Here is a 17,023-nt window from a genome sequence, read left to right on the forward strand (position 1 = left end):
CAGCAAAAAACAAACCCAATCCAACCAATCCAGCACAGCCAAACTAGACCTAGTCTCAGGTTCAGATATTCTGCCATGGGCAACAGAGATCTGATCTGAGACCTTCTGTACACTTTTCAGGATATTGTAGGTCTGGCTCTTCGCACTGTCCAAGAGCTAGTTGTATAAATCAGTTAGTGGAGTGTAAAGAAGAGAACAGATTACAAGGTAAAGGTCTGTGGTTCATCATCTGTTATGTCAGTCAAATTGCCTCTTTCTGTGAAGGTGCTTTTTAGTTAACAAGCTCAAACCCACCAAGTCTGCTCAAACACGACAGAAGTCATCCCAACAAAACCAAACCAAACCCAGACCAAAGAAACCAGCCAAGTCACAACCAAATCAAGCAATGTCAGACCTGTTAAACCCAAATGAGCTTAACTCAATCGATCAACCAACCAACCAACCAACCAACAAAACCAAACCAAATGACAAAACCCAGATCAACCTTATCAATACAAGAAAAACCAACTCACAACTATGCAAAAATCAAACAAACCAAAACCAACCCATACCAGCCCACCATACATATCAAACCCCACACCAAGGAAACCAACAAAAACCAAACAAATGCAAACCATTAATTCATTAATTCATTCATCTTCGCTAATTGCTGTATCCTGGTCAGAGACATGGTGGATCCAGAGTCTATCCCAGTAACAAGGGGGACAGGGCAGGAGTACACCTGAAAAGCACAATCATTCAGGACTAGAGGTAATTTAGCGTCACCAATCCACCTACCTGCATGTTTTTGGGAAGCGGAAGAAAACCAGCAAACCCGGAGGAAACCCACACAGACGCACAAAGAACATTTGAAACTCCACACAGACAGTTACATGAGCTCAGGATAAAACCAGAGACTCTAAAGCCATGAAGCGACATTGCTACCCGCTGCACCAAACATTTTAATTGCACAAGGAATAGGTCTTGGATGATTTTAACCTTTTCTTTTACTTCCATAATAAATAGGGCTTTGTTTAGCTCTTTCACTTTCTTCCAAACACAGACTCTAATTTTTTTTTTTAGAAGAAAATGTTTCCCATCAAGCTTTATGTTTGGATTTACAGAGAACAGTTCTGCAGATTTATCCTTGCTTCACCCTCACAGTCTTTATGAGACAACGAAGATTAATCCTGAAAATATGGCAGCAAATAGCTGTGTTTACATCTCTGCACTACATCAGTGTCTATTTAAAGAGTTTGCATCGTTAAATGGAAGTTTCAAAATGAATAAAGTTGCCACTTCACAGAGTCACCCAAACGAGTGAGATCATTCATCAGGAAACAGAAAGAAAGAAAACTTAAACACACAATAAATAAAGAGCAGACTTCAGTATTCCTTTCAAAACACTTACTGAAAACAGCTGTTCGGACTTTTTCATTAAATTTGAACCAACTGACCTGCAGCTAATAAAAGAACATTACATTAATCCATTTATTACTGCAGCAAGGATCATGTGATTACTACCACATGTAATTATTATTTCCATTACTGCTACATGATGTTAAGCAAAAGTGGTGTTTGTACAACTGTGCTCTGAAAAGTGCTGGGAACAGTAATGATGATCACAAGCCAAAAAAGAAAACCCTGTGTTTCTCCTCACCCAGCATTCCCAGTACCCCCAATATCCCCAGAATTCTCAGAATCCTCAGCACCCTCGGTATCCCCAGCACCCCCAGCACCTTCAGCATCCCCAGCACCCACACCATCCTCATCATCCCCAGCATCCCCAGCACCCACACCATCCTCATCATCCTCAGTATCCTCAGCATCCCCAGCATCCTCACCATCCCCAGCATCCTCATCATCCCCAGCATCCTCAGCATCCCCAGCACCCTTGCCATCATCATCATCCCCAGCATCCCCAGCACCTTCAGCATCCCCAGCACCCTCAGCATCCCCAGCACCCTCACCATCCTCATCATCCCCAGCACCCTCACCATCCTCATCATCCCCAGCACCTTCAGCATCCCCAGCACCCTCAGCATCCTCAGCACCTTCAGCATCCCCAGCACCCTCAGCATCCTCACCATCAGCATCCCCAACATCCTCACCATCCCCAGCATCTTCAGTATCCTCACCATCCCCAGCATCTTCAGTATCCTCACCATCCCCAGCATCCTCACCATCCCCAGCATCCTCACCATCCCCAGCATCCTCACCATCCCCAGCATCCCCAGCACCCTCAGCATCCCCAGCATCCTCACCATCCCCAGCATCCTCACCATCCCCAGCATCCCCAGCATCTTCAGTACCCTCAGCACCCCCAGAGTTGGTGGGAGTTTGACTGCTGACAGTAATTTTGTCAGCCACATGTAGTTTCAACTTACATACTTTTTGTATTTTGTACTTTATCTTTGATGGTACTTACATGATGCTGCCATAGAATAAGTGAATTTCCCTTCGTGGATTAATTTATATTAATCTTAATATTATATATACACTGTATCTTAGTCTATCATATCAAACACTAACATGTGGGACATTTTTGTGCATTCTGTCCTCACAAATGTTTTGCATGTTGGAAAATAAAATATGATTAAATTGAGGTACCCAAAGAAAAATGCCACTACACTGTATAAACATTAGCTTTGACCAAAATAATCGACATAAATTGACACTAAAAAATTACTGATTTAGTGTCAGTTTATAATACTCCACAAATCAGTGAAGAATCAGAAGCCCAATTTTTATGATTTAAACCCTGTAATTTCAAATATTTCTAATCTATATATTTAACATACAAATACACAGTGCCATGAAGTGCTTTTTTTTTTTTAAAAAAATGTTTCCTTTGTATTAAAAGAACGGTAATAAAATGCACATCCCCCTTTAGCCAAAAGTTAAAAGTTTAATGCAGCTAACAAATAAAGGAATCTGACAGCCACCAGTTTAGGATCACGCATAAACCATCAGTCACTTCTGAAATCTTTTACACCTGACACTAACAAACTTGTGCCATAATTATCAGAATTCCAGCCCCCGAGTGCCGTTCCATCACTCCATCGTCTCTGTTTCCTCACCTTCGTTATGCAGATCTTCCTGATTTTGTCGTTTAACTGCTGATCTGGGATACACTACATGAACTCGACCTTGGACCTCTGACTCCTGCTGACCTTTCTGCAATGGCTCGATGAAGAACTCGCCACTATCCGTACGAATTAGTCCAGCCTGAAAAAAAAAACCACAATGATGCATTACTTACACACTTCGATATACACTAATTATACATAATACTACTGGAAAATTCCTGTCTATTCCCTAATCAGAGATTATTTTAAAATAGGCAAAGTCTAAAAGTCTCCTGACATTTTAATTAAATCTCTTCCACATGGTGCAAATAAAATGTCTGTGAATGTGGTTCATGAATATGGAGTGTCATGCATAAGTATTCACCCCCTTGAACGTTTCCACAGTGTGTGGTGTTACAACCTGGAACTGAAAGGTACTTCACTCTGATTTTTAGGTAATAAATCTAAATACAACAGCCTATAATATTGAAGTTCAGGGAACAAAATCAAGATAGTTTTCAAAATTATTTATAAATAAAAAAATCATAAAAGTTGTGAATGCATAAGTATTCACCCCCCTCACTGTGAAACCCTTAAACTGGTTTTGTTTTGGAGCAACCAGTCACCATCAGAAACATAATTAGCTGAATGAAGTCGACCTGCGTGTAATTAAAGTGTCAGAGATCTCAGGATAAATACATCTGTTTCTGGAAGCTCCCAGAGTTTGCTAGAGAGTTTGCAACAGTTTCTTTCCCCCATGCCATCAGAATCCTCAATACTCAGAAACTGGACTGAAAGAACACACACACACACACACACACACACACGTTTACACTATTTCAGCAGCTTATACTGTACTCTGTGCACTACTGTCACTAGATTCACTTTCTAATAGAACTGTGTGCTGGTCGGCGCTGCACTGGGACTTACTGCGTTCATTGTCTATCCCAGTAGTCATTGTACTATCTTGTGCTGTCTGCATGTTTGCACTTGCGCACTTTATGTATAAATATATGTAGTCCCCTGTAGTTCTGTGTTGTTCTGTGTTTGTCTTATGTAGCACCTTGGTCCTGGAGGAGCGTTGTTTCGTTTCACTCTGTACTAACTGGCTGTATGTGGGTGAAATGACAATAAACTCCACTTGACTTGACTTGACTAGAATGTAGCTAAACAAACAGTATCATGAAGACCAATGAGCGAGCAAAGCAAGTCGGGGACAAAGTTCTGGAAAAGTATCAGGGTTTGGCTAACTTTGAACATTCCGCAGAGCAGCATTAAATCCATTATTAAAAAATGGAAAGGATACAGAACAACCGTGACTCTGCTTAGAAGACACCGTCCACCAAAAGTCAGTGAGCAGGTAAAGAGGGGATTAGTCAGAGGAACAGCCAAGGGACAAGCGTAACTCTGAAGGAGCTCAGATGGATGAAGCTGTTCACAAGACACAGCCTGGACATGCCACAAAGCTGGACTTCATGGAAGACTCTTGAGTTGTATGAAATTGTGTTCGGAGACTCAGTAAACATGTTCTGATGAGACTAAAGCTGAAATTTTTAGCCTCAGCACAAAGCAGTACGTTTGGAACACTAAGACAATTCATCACCCTGAGAACACCATCCCCACATGGTGAAGCATGGTGGTGGTAGCATCATGTTGAGCATTACTCTTGGCCTACTGGTTTTTTCTGACTAATTCCCTCTTTACCTGGATGCGTAGTTGCATCATATGATTTCCATTTTTTGTATTGGGCAGCACTTCAGGACATGCTTTTATAGGAAAATAATCAGCTGGTCTTACCAGTAATTCTGCTTCATCACACCACCTCTGTATTTTACTATAAAAGCCCCACACAGAGTATTTTAGGGCTAAAGATGGCTTAAATCTTATGTTTTTGAAGCATGTTTACATCACATTATATTTACTGCTTCGTGAGACTAACTTTCAGCTGAATCAATGTATAAAAATAAAGAGTTACACCTGAAAACAGTGTAATAACAGTTATTGTGTTTAAAGATAACTGGCTTTCTACAGGTACAGCTGCTAAAATATCACCTATTTCCACAACATTCTTTGACGTAATCATATATTTTATGATGACATTGCTTATGTATCCTCCAATATCAGGTGTGGTGGAACTACACCCTTCACTTTTGTTCAAAATACCACCACACTATCATTTAAGCTCATAAAAATTCCAGAAAATGTATCCACAGGCCTTGGCAGGAATGTCACACATGTATTTTTGGTGATTCAGACAAAAATGGATGTGGTTTCACCTCCTGCTACTCGCTAAACACAGCTAAATCCTCCAAACGCTGAAAAAAACAGAGTCAGCTGCTACTGTCGCTTTGAGGTTTGGATCAGTGGAAAATTGGGAAAGGAGCAGATCTGGAACACGGCCTTGGAGATAAAATTGTTACTGTGCATGAGGTCGAGCTGACAGAATGCAGAATGACCTCAGTGACCTTAGATATGGTACATATCACTATGGACAAAGGCAAAATTCCAGGAAGTACAACTCAGCAAAACTCAGATCCTCAAGACCCGAGTGCGCCAAGTGTGTGTTAAAGATCTGAAGCTCACTGAAGGCAAAGACTGAGAAGTTCAGTTTTCAGTGATGATACAGACGTCCATGGCTGGGAATCTGCAAGAGCAGACTTTGCTAAGTTTATACATGTTGTGGAGGAAGAAACTCAATTTCCTGTTTTGTTTTATTGTTACTGCAAGTCACGTTCAGACAAGCCACAAGTGCTATTTTAGTCTAGCTTAGGATTTCAGCAATAAAAACAGACAAACTTCCTCATCCATCTACCTCCATCTTCAACTACATCATGTGTCTCAGTGGAACAACGAAAATGAACACGAAAATATGGTGAAACATTTACTGAGTATACATATCCATAAACAGACCTCCATGTGTGGTGGAGTAGATGTACAGTAGATGTAGAGAGGAAGATCTAACCTGGTCTACCAAACCAGCAATAACACAAGCTAGTCAAAGTCCACTAAGAAGTTTATCGCTAAGAAGGTCACGTCGTATTTCTGGAACCTGAGCTCAGTGATCAGCGCTCCAACAACCATGAGAGTCATCATGTCTACAATATATGATCCATCCCTGGCTGGAACTCCACAAGAACACGGTATTCCTCATTACAGATAGAAAAAAGAGTATCTCTACTCCTGTTGATTTAGATCAGAGGCGTCCTGCTCCACTCCTCCACAGTTTGGTGAGAACCAGAAGATCATTAAAGAAGTCTAGAACTTTCCTACAAAGTGGCAGTTTCTACTGATACTCAGTTTTATAAATACTATACAAATAATTCATCTTAAATGTATTTTATTTATCTCTATAATTTAGTTTTTTTGCTGTCTGATTGCTACCTTCTTTAATGTATTTCTATCTATCTATCTATCTATCTATCTATCTATTCATCCACCATCTCTCTATTTATCTATCCATGGGGAACTGCACACTAAAGCTCACTACACTTGTACAATGACAATAAAGGTATTTTTCATCCATTTCTCACTGGAACCCGTGGAACTGACCTGATCTGCTACTTTTTCATCCATCTTGGTTTTTCACAGCTAATAAAAGTCTAAATTATTTTAACAGCCAGTTGTTTCCAGATCTTTCTGTCTCTATGTTTTAGAAAAAGTGAGATCAGGAACATAAACGAATCAGACTGAACCTCCTGAGAGTCTGTGAGTCTGTGAGTAATAAAGTAAACATGAGCCGTGTTTAAGCTCGAACATACACGACATTCCACACGCTAACTCCACAGGCTTTGAAGCTGCACATGTACATGATCTATACACTCTGGATCTTCACACCATGAGATCCTCACTCATGTACACTTCACCGTTCCTCACACTCGCTCCCCGAGGGTTTACACTAGCAGGTGAGGAGCAGGAGAGGGCGTAGAAAAACAAGAAACACTGCCTTTTTACCTCAATCTGTCAATCACATGAAGTATCTGTTCATCCACCCATCCTTCCATCAGTCCTTCCGTCCATTTGTCTATCCAACCATCCATCTCTTCATCTATCTGTCTGTCCATCCATTCGTTGATCCATCCATTCATCCATCCATTCATATCCATTTTTCCATCCAACCAACCATCTGTCCATTTGTTCATTTATTCATCCATCCATCTGTATTTCCATCAATCTATCCATCCATCCAGTTGTTCATACATTCATCCATCTGTCCATCTATCCATTCGTTCATCCATCCGTCCATCCATCTATCAATCCATCCAACCATCCACCTCTTCATCTATCTGTCTTTCCATCCATTCGTTCATCTCTCCATCCATATATAGGTCTGTCCATCCATTCATTCATCCATCCATTCGTTCATTCATCCATCCATCCATATGTCCATTCTTTCATCCATCCATCCGTAAGTCCATCTATCCATTTCTCCATCCATCTGGCCATCCACCTGTCTATCTGTCCATCCATCCATCCATCCATCGATCAATCCATCCATTCACAATATGTGGAATCCCCAGAATGACAGAAGTCATTAGACTAATCTAATCTCGCTGAACGAAAGACAATGTGTTCGACTCGTTCGATCCCTCTGATATCCTCGACCAATCTACCGTCAGGAAAGGTTTAGAGCCTCTCATTAGCATATACGCAGTGACGAAGATAGGAAATGTTGCATGAGCAACATAAAAAATACATAAATGTGACAGCAGCTATTGTTATTGTGTAGTTGCACTCAATTTACTACAGGCTACTGTACTATTGTTTTTGTATTGTATTGTTTTGTACATAAGTCAATATTGCACATAGAGATATACTTCATATGCACAAGTCAACATTGCACACTCACACATACAGATGTACATAGTCTATATTTCTATATATATATAATCTATATCTCTACTTCTGTTACATAGTCTACACTTTATTATGTTTGTTTGTATGTATGTGCATGTCTGTTTTTATTTTTATTTCTATATAGTTTCTGTTATCTTGGCATTCAATGTGGACAGCAAAGGAAGAATTTCATTGTTCAGGGAAACTTGGTTTCCTCACTGTGCACATGACAATAAACGCTTTGAATCTTTGAATAAAAAATACATAAATGACTAAATCATTAGAAAACGTTTAAGAAAGTAAGAAGTTTAAATAAAAAGAAACAGTAAATGATGAATGAATGTTATTTTTTATTAAAGTTGTTTATTTTGTTGACTTCTAGACTTTTGGAAATAATTTAAATTTTTATTTTTAACTCACTCTATAATCAAATCTTGGATGCAGTTACATTTTTAACTCTTTAAATTGCTGATTAATGACCTGTCTGTCCTTTTAGATATTTATTCATAATAATACGACAACGCTGATGAATTCTGCACTCTGATTGGTCAGAAGGTGTTGATTAATTCTCTATAACAGCAGCTCTGACAGTAGCGCAGGTTTATATTAATGCACTCGTTCTGATACGTTATCGTTTCTATAGTGCATAGATATGGTGAATTTTTCTTGAAGTAAGAAGACATTTATTTATGTAATGCTGATGGAAGGAGTCTCCAGTGTCAGCGCTTTGTAACAGTCAGAGGTAAAGCTGTAACTTTAACCTTCAGGACAGAGGAGTTTACGCTTCTTTGCGGTTTCTCAGTGAAATGATAAGCTGCGTTTTTTTTGTCTTATTAAGTTAAAGAGAGAGAATAAAGAGACGCTGGTGAGGGAACGAGTGTTTATAGCTGCTATAACGTAAGCGAGAACAGGAACTAACTTTGTTTCACTTTGTTTCAACTTAGTTGCACAGGACACTGTGGTGGTGCTGACTGATGCATTCTGGGAGTTCTGACCGCTTCTTCACAGTGTTTTGTAAACAGGAAGTGGATGAAGAGAAGCCTGTAGCGGACAGTGAGCGGTAAACAGAGGCCGTGATTGTCTCCGCACGGTGCAGTGTGTAATTTAGTTTGAGTCAGCCTGTAATTTATCAGAGACAGAGGCGTGTGTCTGAAAGGAGTCACTGCGGAGGAGCAACATCACAAAAACCTCCGATAGCAGTTTAAACGCTTTTAACTGATTTAATATCTGAATAAAAATACATGGAACTGAGCAGAACAACAGGGCAGAGGTTTCGCTCGAAGCATTTAACACACAGTCGGGTAAACCGAGTCACGCTGATGTATCATCACCATTAACAACCTCAGAGGAGGGGAAAAGTTCAGATTCACCTTGCTATTTGTGTTTATTACCACTTAGTTACCATGGTAACTAAACATCACAGTTTCCATGGTTCAGAGGTACTCTGGATAAAAAAAAGTGTTGTGGGGTCACATGAGGACAAACTTTGTTTACAAGTATTTCTCCAACCATCTATCATCATACAGCCCGTCTGTCTGTCTGTCTGTCTGTCTTTCTATCTGCCTGTCTGTCCATCCGTCCGTCTCTCGTTCTGTCTGTCTGTTTCCATCTGTCTACCTGTCTTTCTTCCTGTCTGCCTGTCTGTGTGTTTTTCCACATGTATGTCTCTTTCATTTCATTTCTGTCTGTATGTTTGTCTCTGTGTCCATCTGTCTGTTCATCTGTCTGTCTGTCTCTCTGTCTATCTGTCTGTCCATCTGTCTGTTCATCTGTCTGTCTCTCTGTCTGTCTCTCTGTCTCTCTGTCTATCCATCTGTCCATCTGTCTGTCTGTCAGTTTGTCTTTGTCTGTAAGTCTGTATGCATGCTTGTCTCTCTGTCTGTCTTTAATGTCTGTCACAAATAACTTTAGCTCCCACATGAAATATGTAACGGGCACACACACACACACACACACACACACACACACACACACACGAACACACACACACACACACACACACACACACACGAATATACACACATAAACACACAAACACACACTAATATACACACACATGCGCACACACACGAATACACACACTCACGCACACACACGCACACACACTCGCGCGCACACACACACACGAATACACACAGACACACACACACACACACACACAGAGCACTAAATTTATAGTTATCTCTCAGTCTTTCAACACACTGACCAAAGATGCCAACACAGAACAGCTGTCACTTTCCAACACAGTAACACACACACACACACACACACACACACACACACACACGTATCATGATATATAGGTTTATATTTATGCTAGCCTTGTACATTGCAGACGTGCTTAGAGATTTTTTTGTTCAGGTTTGAAAGTACAGGGTCACTGTGTTTATTTATTGCTCTGGCGTTACGAACACTGAAGCTATATTTTCACCAGCAATCTTTCCATCCAAATATCTTAATATTACTGGATAAAACTATAAATCCGGTGAGCCTCTGTGCTGTCAGCTAGCGTTACAGTCGTGCAGCCGCTGGCCAAACCTCTCAGTAATAAATCCTAACGCGTGTCAGGTTTCAGTTATGCACAGTAAGGCGTGACGACGTGTCCTCCTGATCTGTGCAGCTGTTTCACTCCAGTCCTGGACCACTGTACGCTTTAACATCCTGCAGCATGACATCATCACTCAGGCCTGTCTGTGCAGGCGTGTAACACGTCACTGTCAGACAAATCTGGGGGTGAAGCTCAACTCTGATCTGAAGATAAGGTTCTTTTATTGTTTCTGAATGAGGTGTCATCATCATATGTTCTCCAGCAGCTGATTAGCCGTGTGCTGATAGTACGAGTAAATATTACAATAATCATACTTCCTTCCTCATACTATCACAATGTTTAACTAAAATATGATTATAGACCAAGACTAAAAGCATTTGTTTATGAAAATTGGAGCTTCACTGGATGTTTTGATGCTACAATTACATAAAAAAAAAATCAGAGACCACTCACTCCACAGAATACATAATCTGAAACACTACTTGCCCAAGTAGTGATCTTGTTGCTAAACTTGGTGACTTTTTAGACCCCCTTAGTGACTTTATTTAAAAAAAAGAGCCTAGAGACAAATAGTGATGTTTTGAGCAGATATTAGCAGCTGTCCTGCATTCAGTATGGTTCTCTGGCTCACACCACAGCTGCTGGTTATAGGAGCTGAGAGAGCAGGTTCACTCCACTCACCACCCAGTCACTGACCAATCCCTCATCACCATTGTCCACAACAACCAATCACTGATCACTATTGTCCACAACAACCAATCACTGATCATCATTGTTCACAACAACCAATCACTGATCACCATTGTTCACAACAACCAATCACTGATCTCCATTGTTCACAACAACCAATCACTGATCACCATTGTTCACAACAACCAATCACTGATCACCATTGTTCACAACAACCAATCCCTGATTACCATTGTTCCCATCAACCAATCCCTGATCATCGTTGTTCCCATCAACCAATCCCTGATCACAGTTGTATCCATCGACCAATCCCTGATCATCGTTGTATCCATCGACCAATCCCTGATCATCGTTGTATCCATCGACCAATCCCTGATCACCATTGTTCCCATCAACCAATCCCTGATCACCATTGTTCCCATCAACCAATCCCCGATCACCAGTTCAAGCTGGGCACAAGCCTGATGTTTATAACATACACCTGCGACTCAAACCCTGCAATAAACCCTGCAACGCTCATCATTAACATACCAGGTGTAACATTAAACACTCTGCTGAGTGGCAGTTAATGTTATAATCTCGGACACTGAGGTTTTGCACCCTGTGAGGTCACTGATGCAAACACAGCAGATCGAATCAGCATTAAAGCATTAACGCATGAAATGTCCAGAATGAGGACCATCTGCAGTCAGCTGTCTGTAAACTGCCCTGAAATGGCGCCTATCTAAGCAGCTCTGTCCAGATAACCACATCACGTCATTATAATGATCACTGGCGTGTGACTGTCTGTGAGGCAGCTCTCTTGTTCTCTCTGAAGGATGACAGAACCTTCGATCTGATGAAGAGAAGACTCGGAGCAGGAGCGAGGATAAGGAAGCACTACCAAGCCCTCAGACGAGCCAGTGTTGATGTTGGCTCCTGTTCAGGGAAACACATGGACGCAGAATTCTCTCCATCTGCACCGTATCAGCTTCATTTCCGTTCCAGAAACACGGCCTCATTCTCGCATTCTCTCATCAGGGGTGAGATTCGATCATGTGACCTGGGTCTGATTCCTGGCCTTTTTCCTTTAACTCTGTACTTGGATTGGACTTTAAGTCCCTTCTGATAACAGCAATAAACTTCAATCTAATTACAAGTAACGAGCTTTCGCAGAGTGGGACGGGAAACACTCGGGGACGTGCTGTTATAGGAAAATAATCAACACACACACACACACACACACACACACACAGAGTGTTTTACTTCGCTAATAAACTGAATGAAGGTTTTAAGTCGAGTGTGTTAAAGCGTAACAGTAATCCACAACACAGTCTTATTCTTGTTTTATTTTATTAGTAACTTTTGATCTAGCTTGAGCTTACACTATTTTATTCCGTTCACCAAGTCCGGAGGAAATGGAGCACACACACACACACACACACACACACGGAGCGTCCCACTAGCCGTGTGCTGCCATGAGTGCTCCATTGTCCAGTGACGGCCCAGGAGAGTAATCAATGTCTCTTTAATGAATGTTGCCTTTGTGTATTTGTGTGTGTGTGTGTGTGTGTGTGTGTGTGTATCGAACAGTAATGCTTTATACGGCCTAACCCTGAATTCTCCCTTACTGAAGCGCTTCAAAAATAAAATCCACCTCCATCACAGTAAACATATTTGGGGTGTAATGTTTAATAATAATAATAATAATAATAATAATGTGTATAGAACGTATTAATCACACTAGCAGTACAGTAATACAGTGATAGTGTTAATGTAAGTCCTTTACAGTGTTACTGATAATGTAATGAATTAGTAACACCTCATCCATCAGCACTGCACCACAAATCAGGAACTTGGAGCTGCAGGAAAGTCATAAATACAACAAAAGTCGAAACTCGTACCTGTACTATACTAAAATATCGTCATAAACACTCTATTTAACGCTGTATTGTAGTGCAGCATAGCTACGTTAGCAATACTGAGTAATAATCCAATAATTATTACTAGAACTGATGCAGAAGTGTTGTTTACAAAATGACTTATTATGACGGTAGCTTTAATTAAAAAAAAAACTATTAGAAACAGATGGACTGTGTGTGTGTGTGTGTGTGTGTGTGTGTGTGTGTGTGTGGGTGGGTGGGTGGGTGTGAACTTGCCAAACGAACAAATACTACACTCTGGAATGCACTTCACCTTCTAGGAAGAACATATTTTCAAAGGTCAAAGGTCAGAAGCCACCTGGATCTCAGATCCTTAGGATGTCGCTGTCAGCTTCATCTGATCTCGTTAAGCTTAACAAGCTGTGATGAAAACGAGCGCTGTGTCTGTCTGTGTGCTGTCATCTAACGTTCATCTAACATTAATCTAACGTTCATCTAACGTTCATCTAACATTAATCTAACGTTCATCTAACGTTCATCTAACATTCATCTAACGCTCATCTAACGTTCATCTAACGTTCATCTAACATTAATCTAACGCTCATCTAACGTTCATCTAACGTTCATCTAATGCTCATCTAACGTTCATCTAACGTTCATCTAACATTAATCTAACGCTCATCTAACGTTCATCTAACATTCATCTAACGTTCATCTAACGCTCATCTAACATTCATCTAACGTTCATCTAACATTCATCTAACGTTCATCTAACGTCCATCTAACGTTCATCTAACGTTCATCTAACGCTCATCTAACGTCCATCTAACGTTCATCTAACATTCATCTAACGTTCATCTAACGTCCATCTAACGTTCATCTAACGTTCATCTAACATTAATCTAACGTTCATCTAACATTCATCTAACATTCATCTAACATTAATCTAACGTTCATCTAACATTTCATCTAACGCTCATCTAACGTTCATCTAACGTTCATCTAATGCTCATCTAACGTTCATCTAACGTTCATCAAACATTAATCTAACGCTCATCTAACGTTCATCTAACATTCATCTAACATTCATCTAACGCTCATCTAACATTCATCTAACGCTCATCTAACATTCATCTAACGTTCATCTAACGTTCATCTAACGTTCATCTAACGCTCATCTAACGTTCATCTAACGTTCATCTAACGCTCATCTAACGTCCATCTAACGTTCATCTAACGTTCATCTAACGTTCATCTAACGTTCATCTAACATTCATCTAACGTTCATCTAACACTCATCTAACGTTCATCTAACGTTCATGTAACGCTCATCTAACGTCCATCTAACGTTCATCTAACATTCATCTAACGTTCATCTAACGCTCATCTAACGTTCATCTAACGCTCATCTAACATTCATCTAATGCTCATCTAACATTCATCTAACGTTCATCTAACATTCATCTAACATTCATCTAATGCTCATGTAATGCTCATCTAACATTCATCTAACGTTCATCTAACATTCATCTAACATTCATCTAATGCTCATGTAATGCTCATCTAACATTCATCTAACGTTCATCTAACATTCATCTAACATTCATCTAATGCTCATGTAATGCTCATCTAACGCTCATCTAACACTTGATGAAAATTACTTAATATTGTTTAAAAAATAAATAAATAAAATAAATAAATAAACACAATTACATTGGGTAACTCACAGAAGAAGTGCTGACATTCAAGGCATTTCCACTCACAAATGCCTGGAATCTCAATGAAAGACACACACACTCGACAATTATGGGCCTGTGGTTTGTTTCCTCTCTCTCTCACTCTCTCTCACTCTCTCACACACACACACACACACACACACACACAGAGAGAGAGAGAGAGAGAGAGAGAGAGAATCATAAGCCCTAACATCTGTCCCTCATTTAACTGTAATATATCGATCGTGATTTGTTACTCACGAGTCCGTCACAGTTACTGATGGCCACAGAAGCTTCCGGCATGTCACTGACGTCTCCGGTGAACAGACAGTCATTGTTTATCCGCGCTTTCTCCTTCTCCTCAAAGTCCTCGTGCCATTCCGCAAAGGCGCCGGGGGCCACCAGTCTCCGATTGGCCCTCAGTCGCAAATGGAGCTCTCGCCCAAACACGGTGACGTTAAAGAATAAATACCTGGAGGACGCCGCCGGAGCACTGCGAGCCACTCGCCTCCGCTCCGAGGGTAACGGAGACGCCGAGCCGGAGGACAGGGCGTGAGAGACGTATCGCCCACGAGAGTCTGTGCTGAAGGGGACGGTGAGGCCAAAGTCACTCAGCTTCTCCGACAGACTCGCTAACAACACACACACACACACACACACACACGGGATATTAATTGCTTTCATATATACGGTATACAGTGAAGATCAAAGACAGAGCAAGCACAACATCTTTTACTGCAACATCAGTGTTTCTGTTCTATCAGAATTATAACAAGGAAAATTTTATTCATCCAGATTTTTACAGTTTTACTGCTGAATCTAACTGAGCAGAAAAATATAACAGTGTGTCATCAGTGTAGCATTAAAGCCAACATCATGATCGTGAATCACACGTCCATGGGTATAAAGAAAGAACAATTAAGGCCTGGAACGGATCCTTGTGGGACGCCATGTTGTTCTTTTTTAGTCTCTGAAGAATCTCCATTTATGCTAAAAACCTGGTACCAGATATCAGGAAAGATCTAAACCAGACAAGAGCTTGAACAACTGAACAAGTCTGTCCACTAAAATATCACAGTCAATACTGTCAAATTCTGCTCTCAAGTCCAACATGATGTGCATTTCCATGTTGGGTTTTGTGGAGCAGAAGCGTAGACCTTCCCCACGTTCAGCACTGTTCAGTTAGTTCAAACATCTATACCAGTTAAAGCAACACAGATCAGAAAAACTAAAAATAACATTCCATATCATTAATGGCGCAGGACACACAGCAACAACTCTGATTAATCTGTATAATGTGTACAAAATGATAATCCCATTTTTCCCCATTTAGTTTGAAGAAACCAATCAAAGAGCGAGTGAAAATTTACTCAAGAGCTAGATCTGGCCTATGTGATGCTAAAGCTTGATCTAAAGCTCATCGAACGCTCATCTAACGCTCATCTAACGCTCATCTAACAGTCCTCCAACGCTCATCTAACGCTCATCTAACGCTCATCTAACGCTCATCTAACAGTCCTCCAACGCTCATCTAACGCTCATCTAACGCTCATCTAACGCTCATCTAACAGTCCTCCAACGCTCATCTAATGCTCATCTAACACTCATCTAACGCTCGTCTAACGCTCAGCTTATGCTCATCTAACACTCATCTAAAACTCATCTAATGCTCATCTAATGCTCATCTAAGAGTCCTCCAAAGCTCATCTAATGCTCATCTAATGTTCATCTAACACACATCTAACAGTCCTCCAACACTCATCTAATGCTCATCTGACTATCCGTTCACACTCGTCTAACGCTCATATAACGCTCATCTAACAATCCTCCAACGCTCATCTAATGCTCATCTAACACTCATCTAACATTCATCTAACGCTCGTCTAATGCTCATCTAACTATCCTCTCACGCTCATCTAACACTCATCTAATAGTCCTCCAACGCTCATCTAATGCTCATCTAATCTTCATCTAACATTTCATCTAACAGTCCTCCAACGCTCATCTAATGCTCATCTAATAGTCCTCCAACGCTCATCTAACGCTCATCTAACACACATGTAACACTAATATAACACTCATCTAATGCTCATCTAATGCTCATCTAACGCTCATCTAATGCTCATCTAACGCTCATCTAACGCTCATCTAACACACATATAACACTCATCTAACGCTCATCTAACGCTCATCTAACACACATATAACACTAATCTAACGCTCATCTAACGCTCATCTAACGCTCATCTAACACTAATATAACACTCATCTAACACTCATCTAACACTCATCTAACACACATATAACACTAATATAACACTCATCTAA

The 17,023-nt window shown here is 40.5% G+C and overlaps 1 protein-coding gene across 2 annotated transcripts in view; it reads right to left on the reverse strand.

Moving 5' to 3' along the window:
- The window catches only part of LOC113524863 (A disintegrin and metalloproteinase with thrombospondin motifs 14), a 57,208-nt gene that overhangs the window by 37,849 nt on the left and 2,336 nt on the right, over positions 1-17,023 (reverse strand). For both annotated transcript variants that reach the window (XM_034309405.2, XM_034309404.2), the window contains exons 2-3: positions 14,957-15,327; positions 3,060-3,207 (exon numbers count right to left, since the gene is read on the reverse strand). In XM_034309405.2, the coding sequence (XP_034165296.2) occupies positions 3,060-3,207; positions 14,957-15,327 (519 nt within the window). The remainder of the gene's footprint in view (positions 1-3,059; positions 3,208-14,956; positions 15,328-17,023) is intronic.

Source organism: Pangasianodon hypophthalmus, chromosome 12 (assembly GCF_027358585.1).
Source record: "Pangasianodon hypophthalmus isolate fPanHyp1 chromosome 12, fPanHyp1.pri, whole genome shotgun sequence".
Taxonomy (NCBI): domain Eukaryota; kingdom Metazoa; phylum Chordata; class Actinopteri; order Siluriformes; family Pangasiidae; genus Pangasianodon; species Pangasianodon hypophthalmus.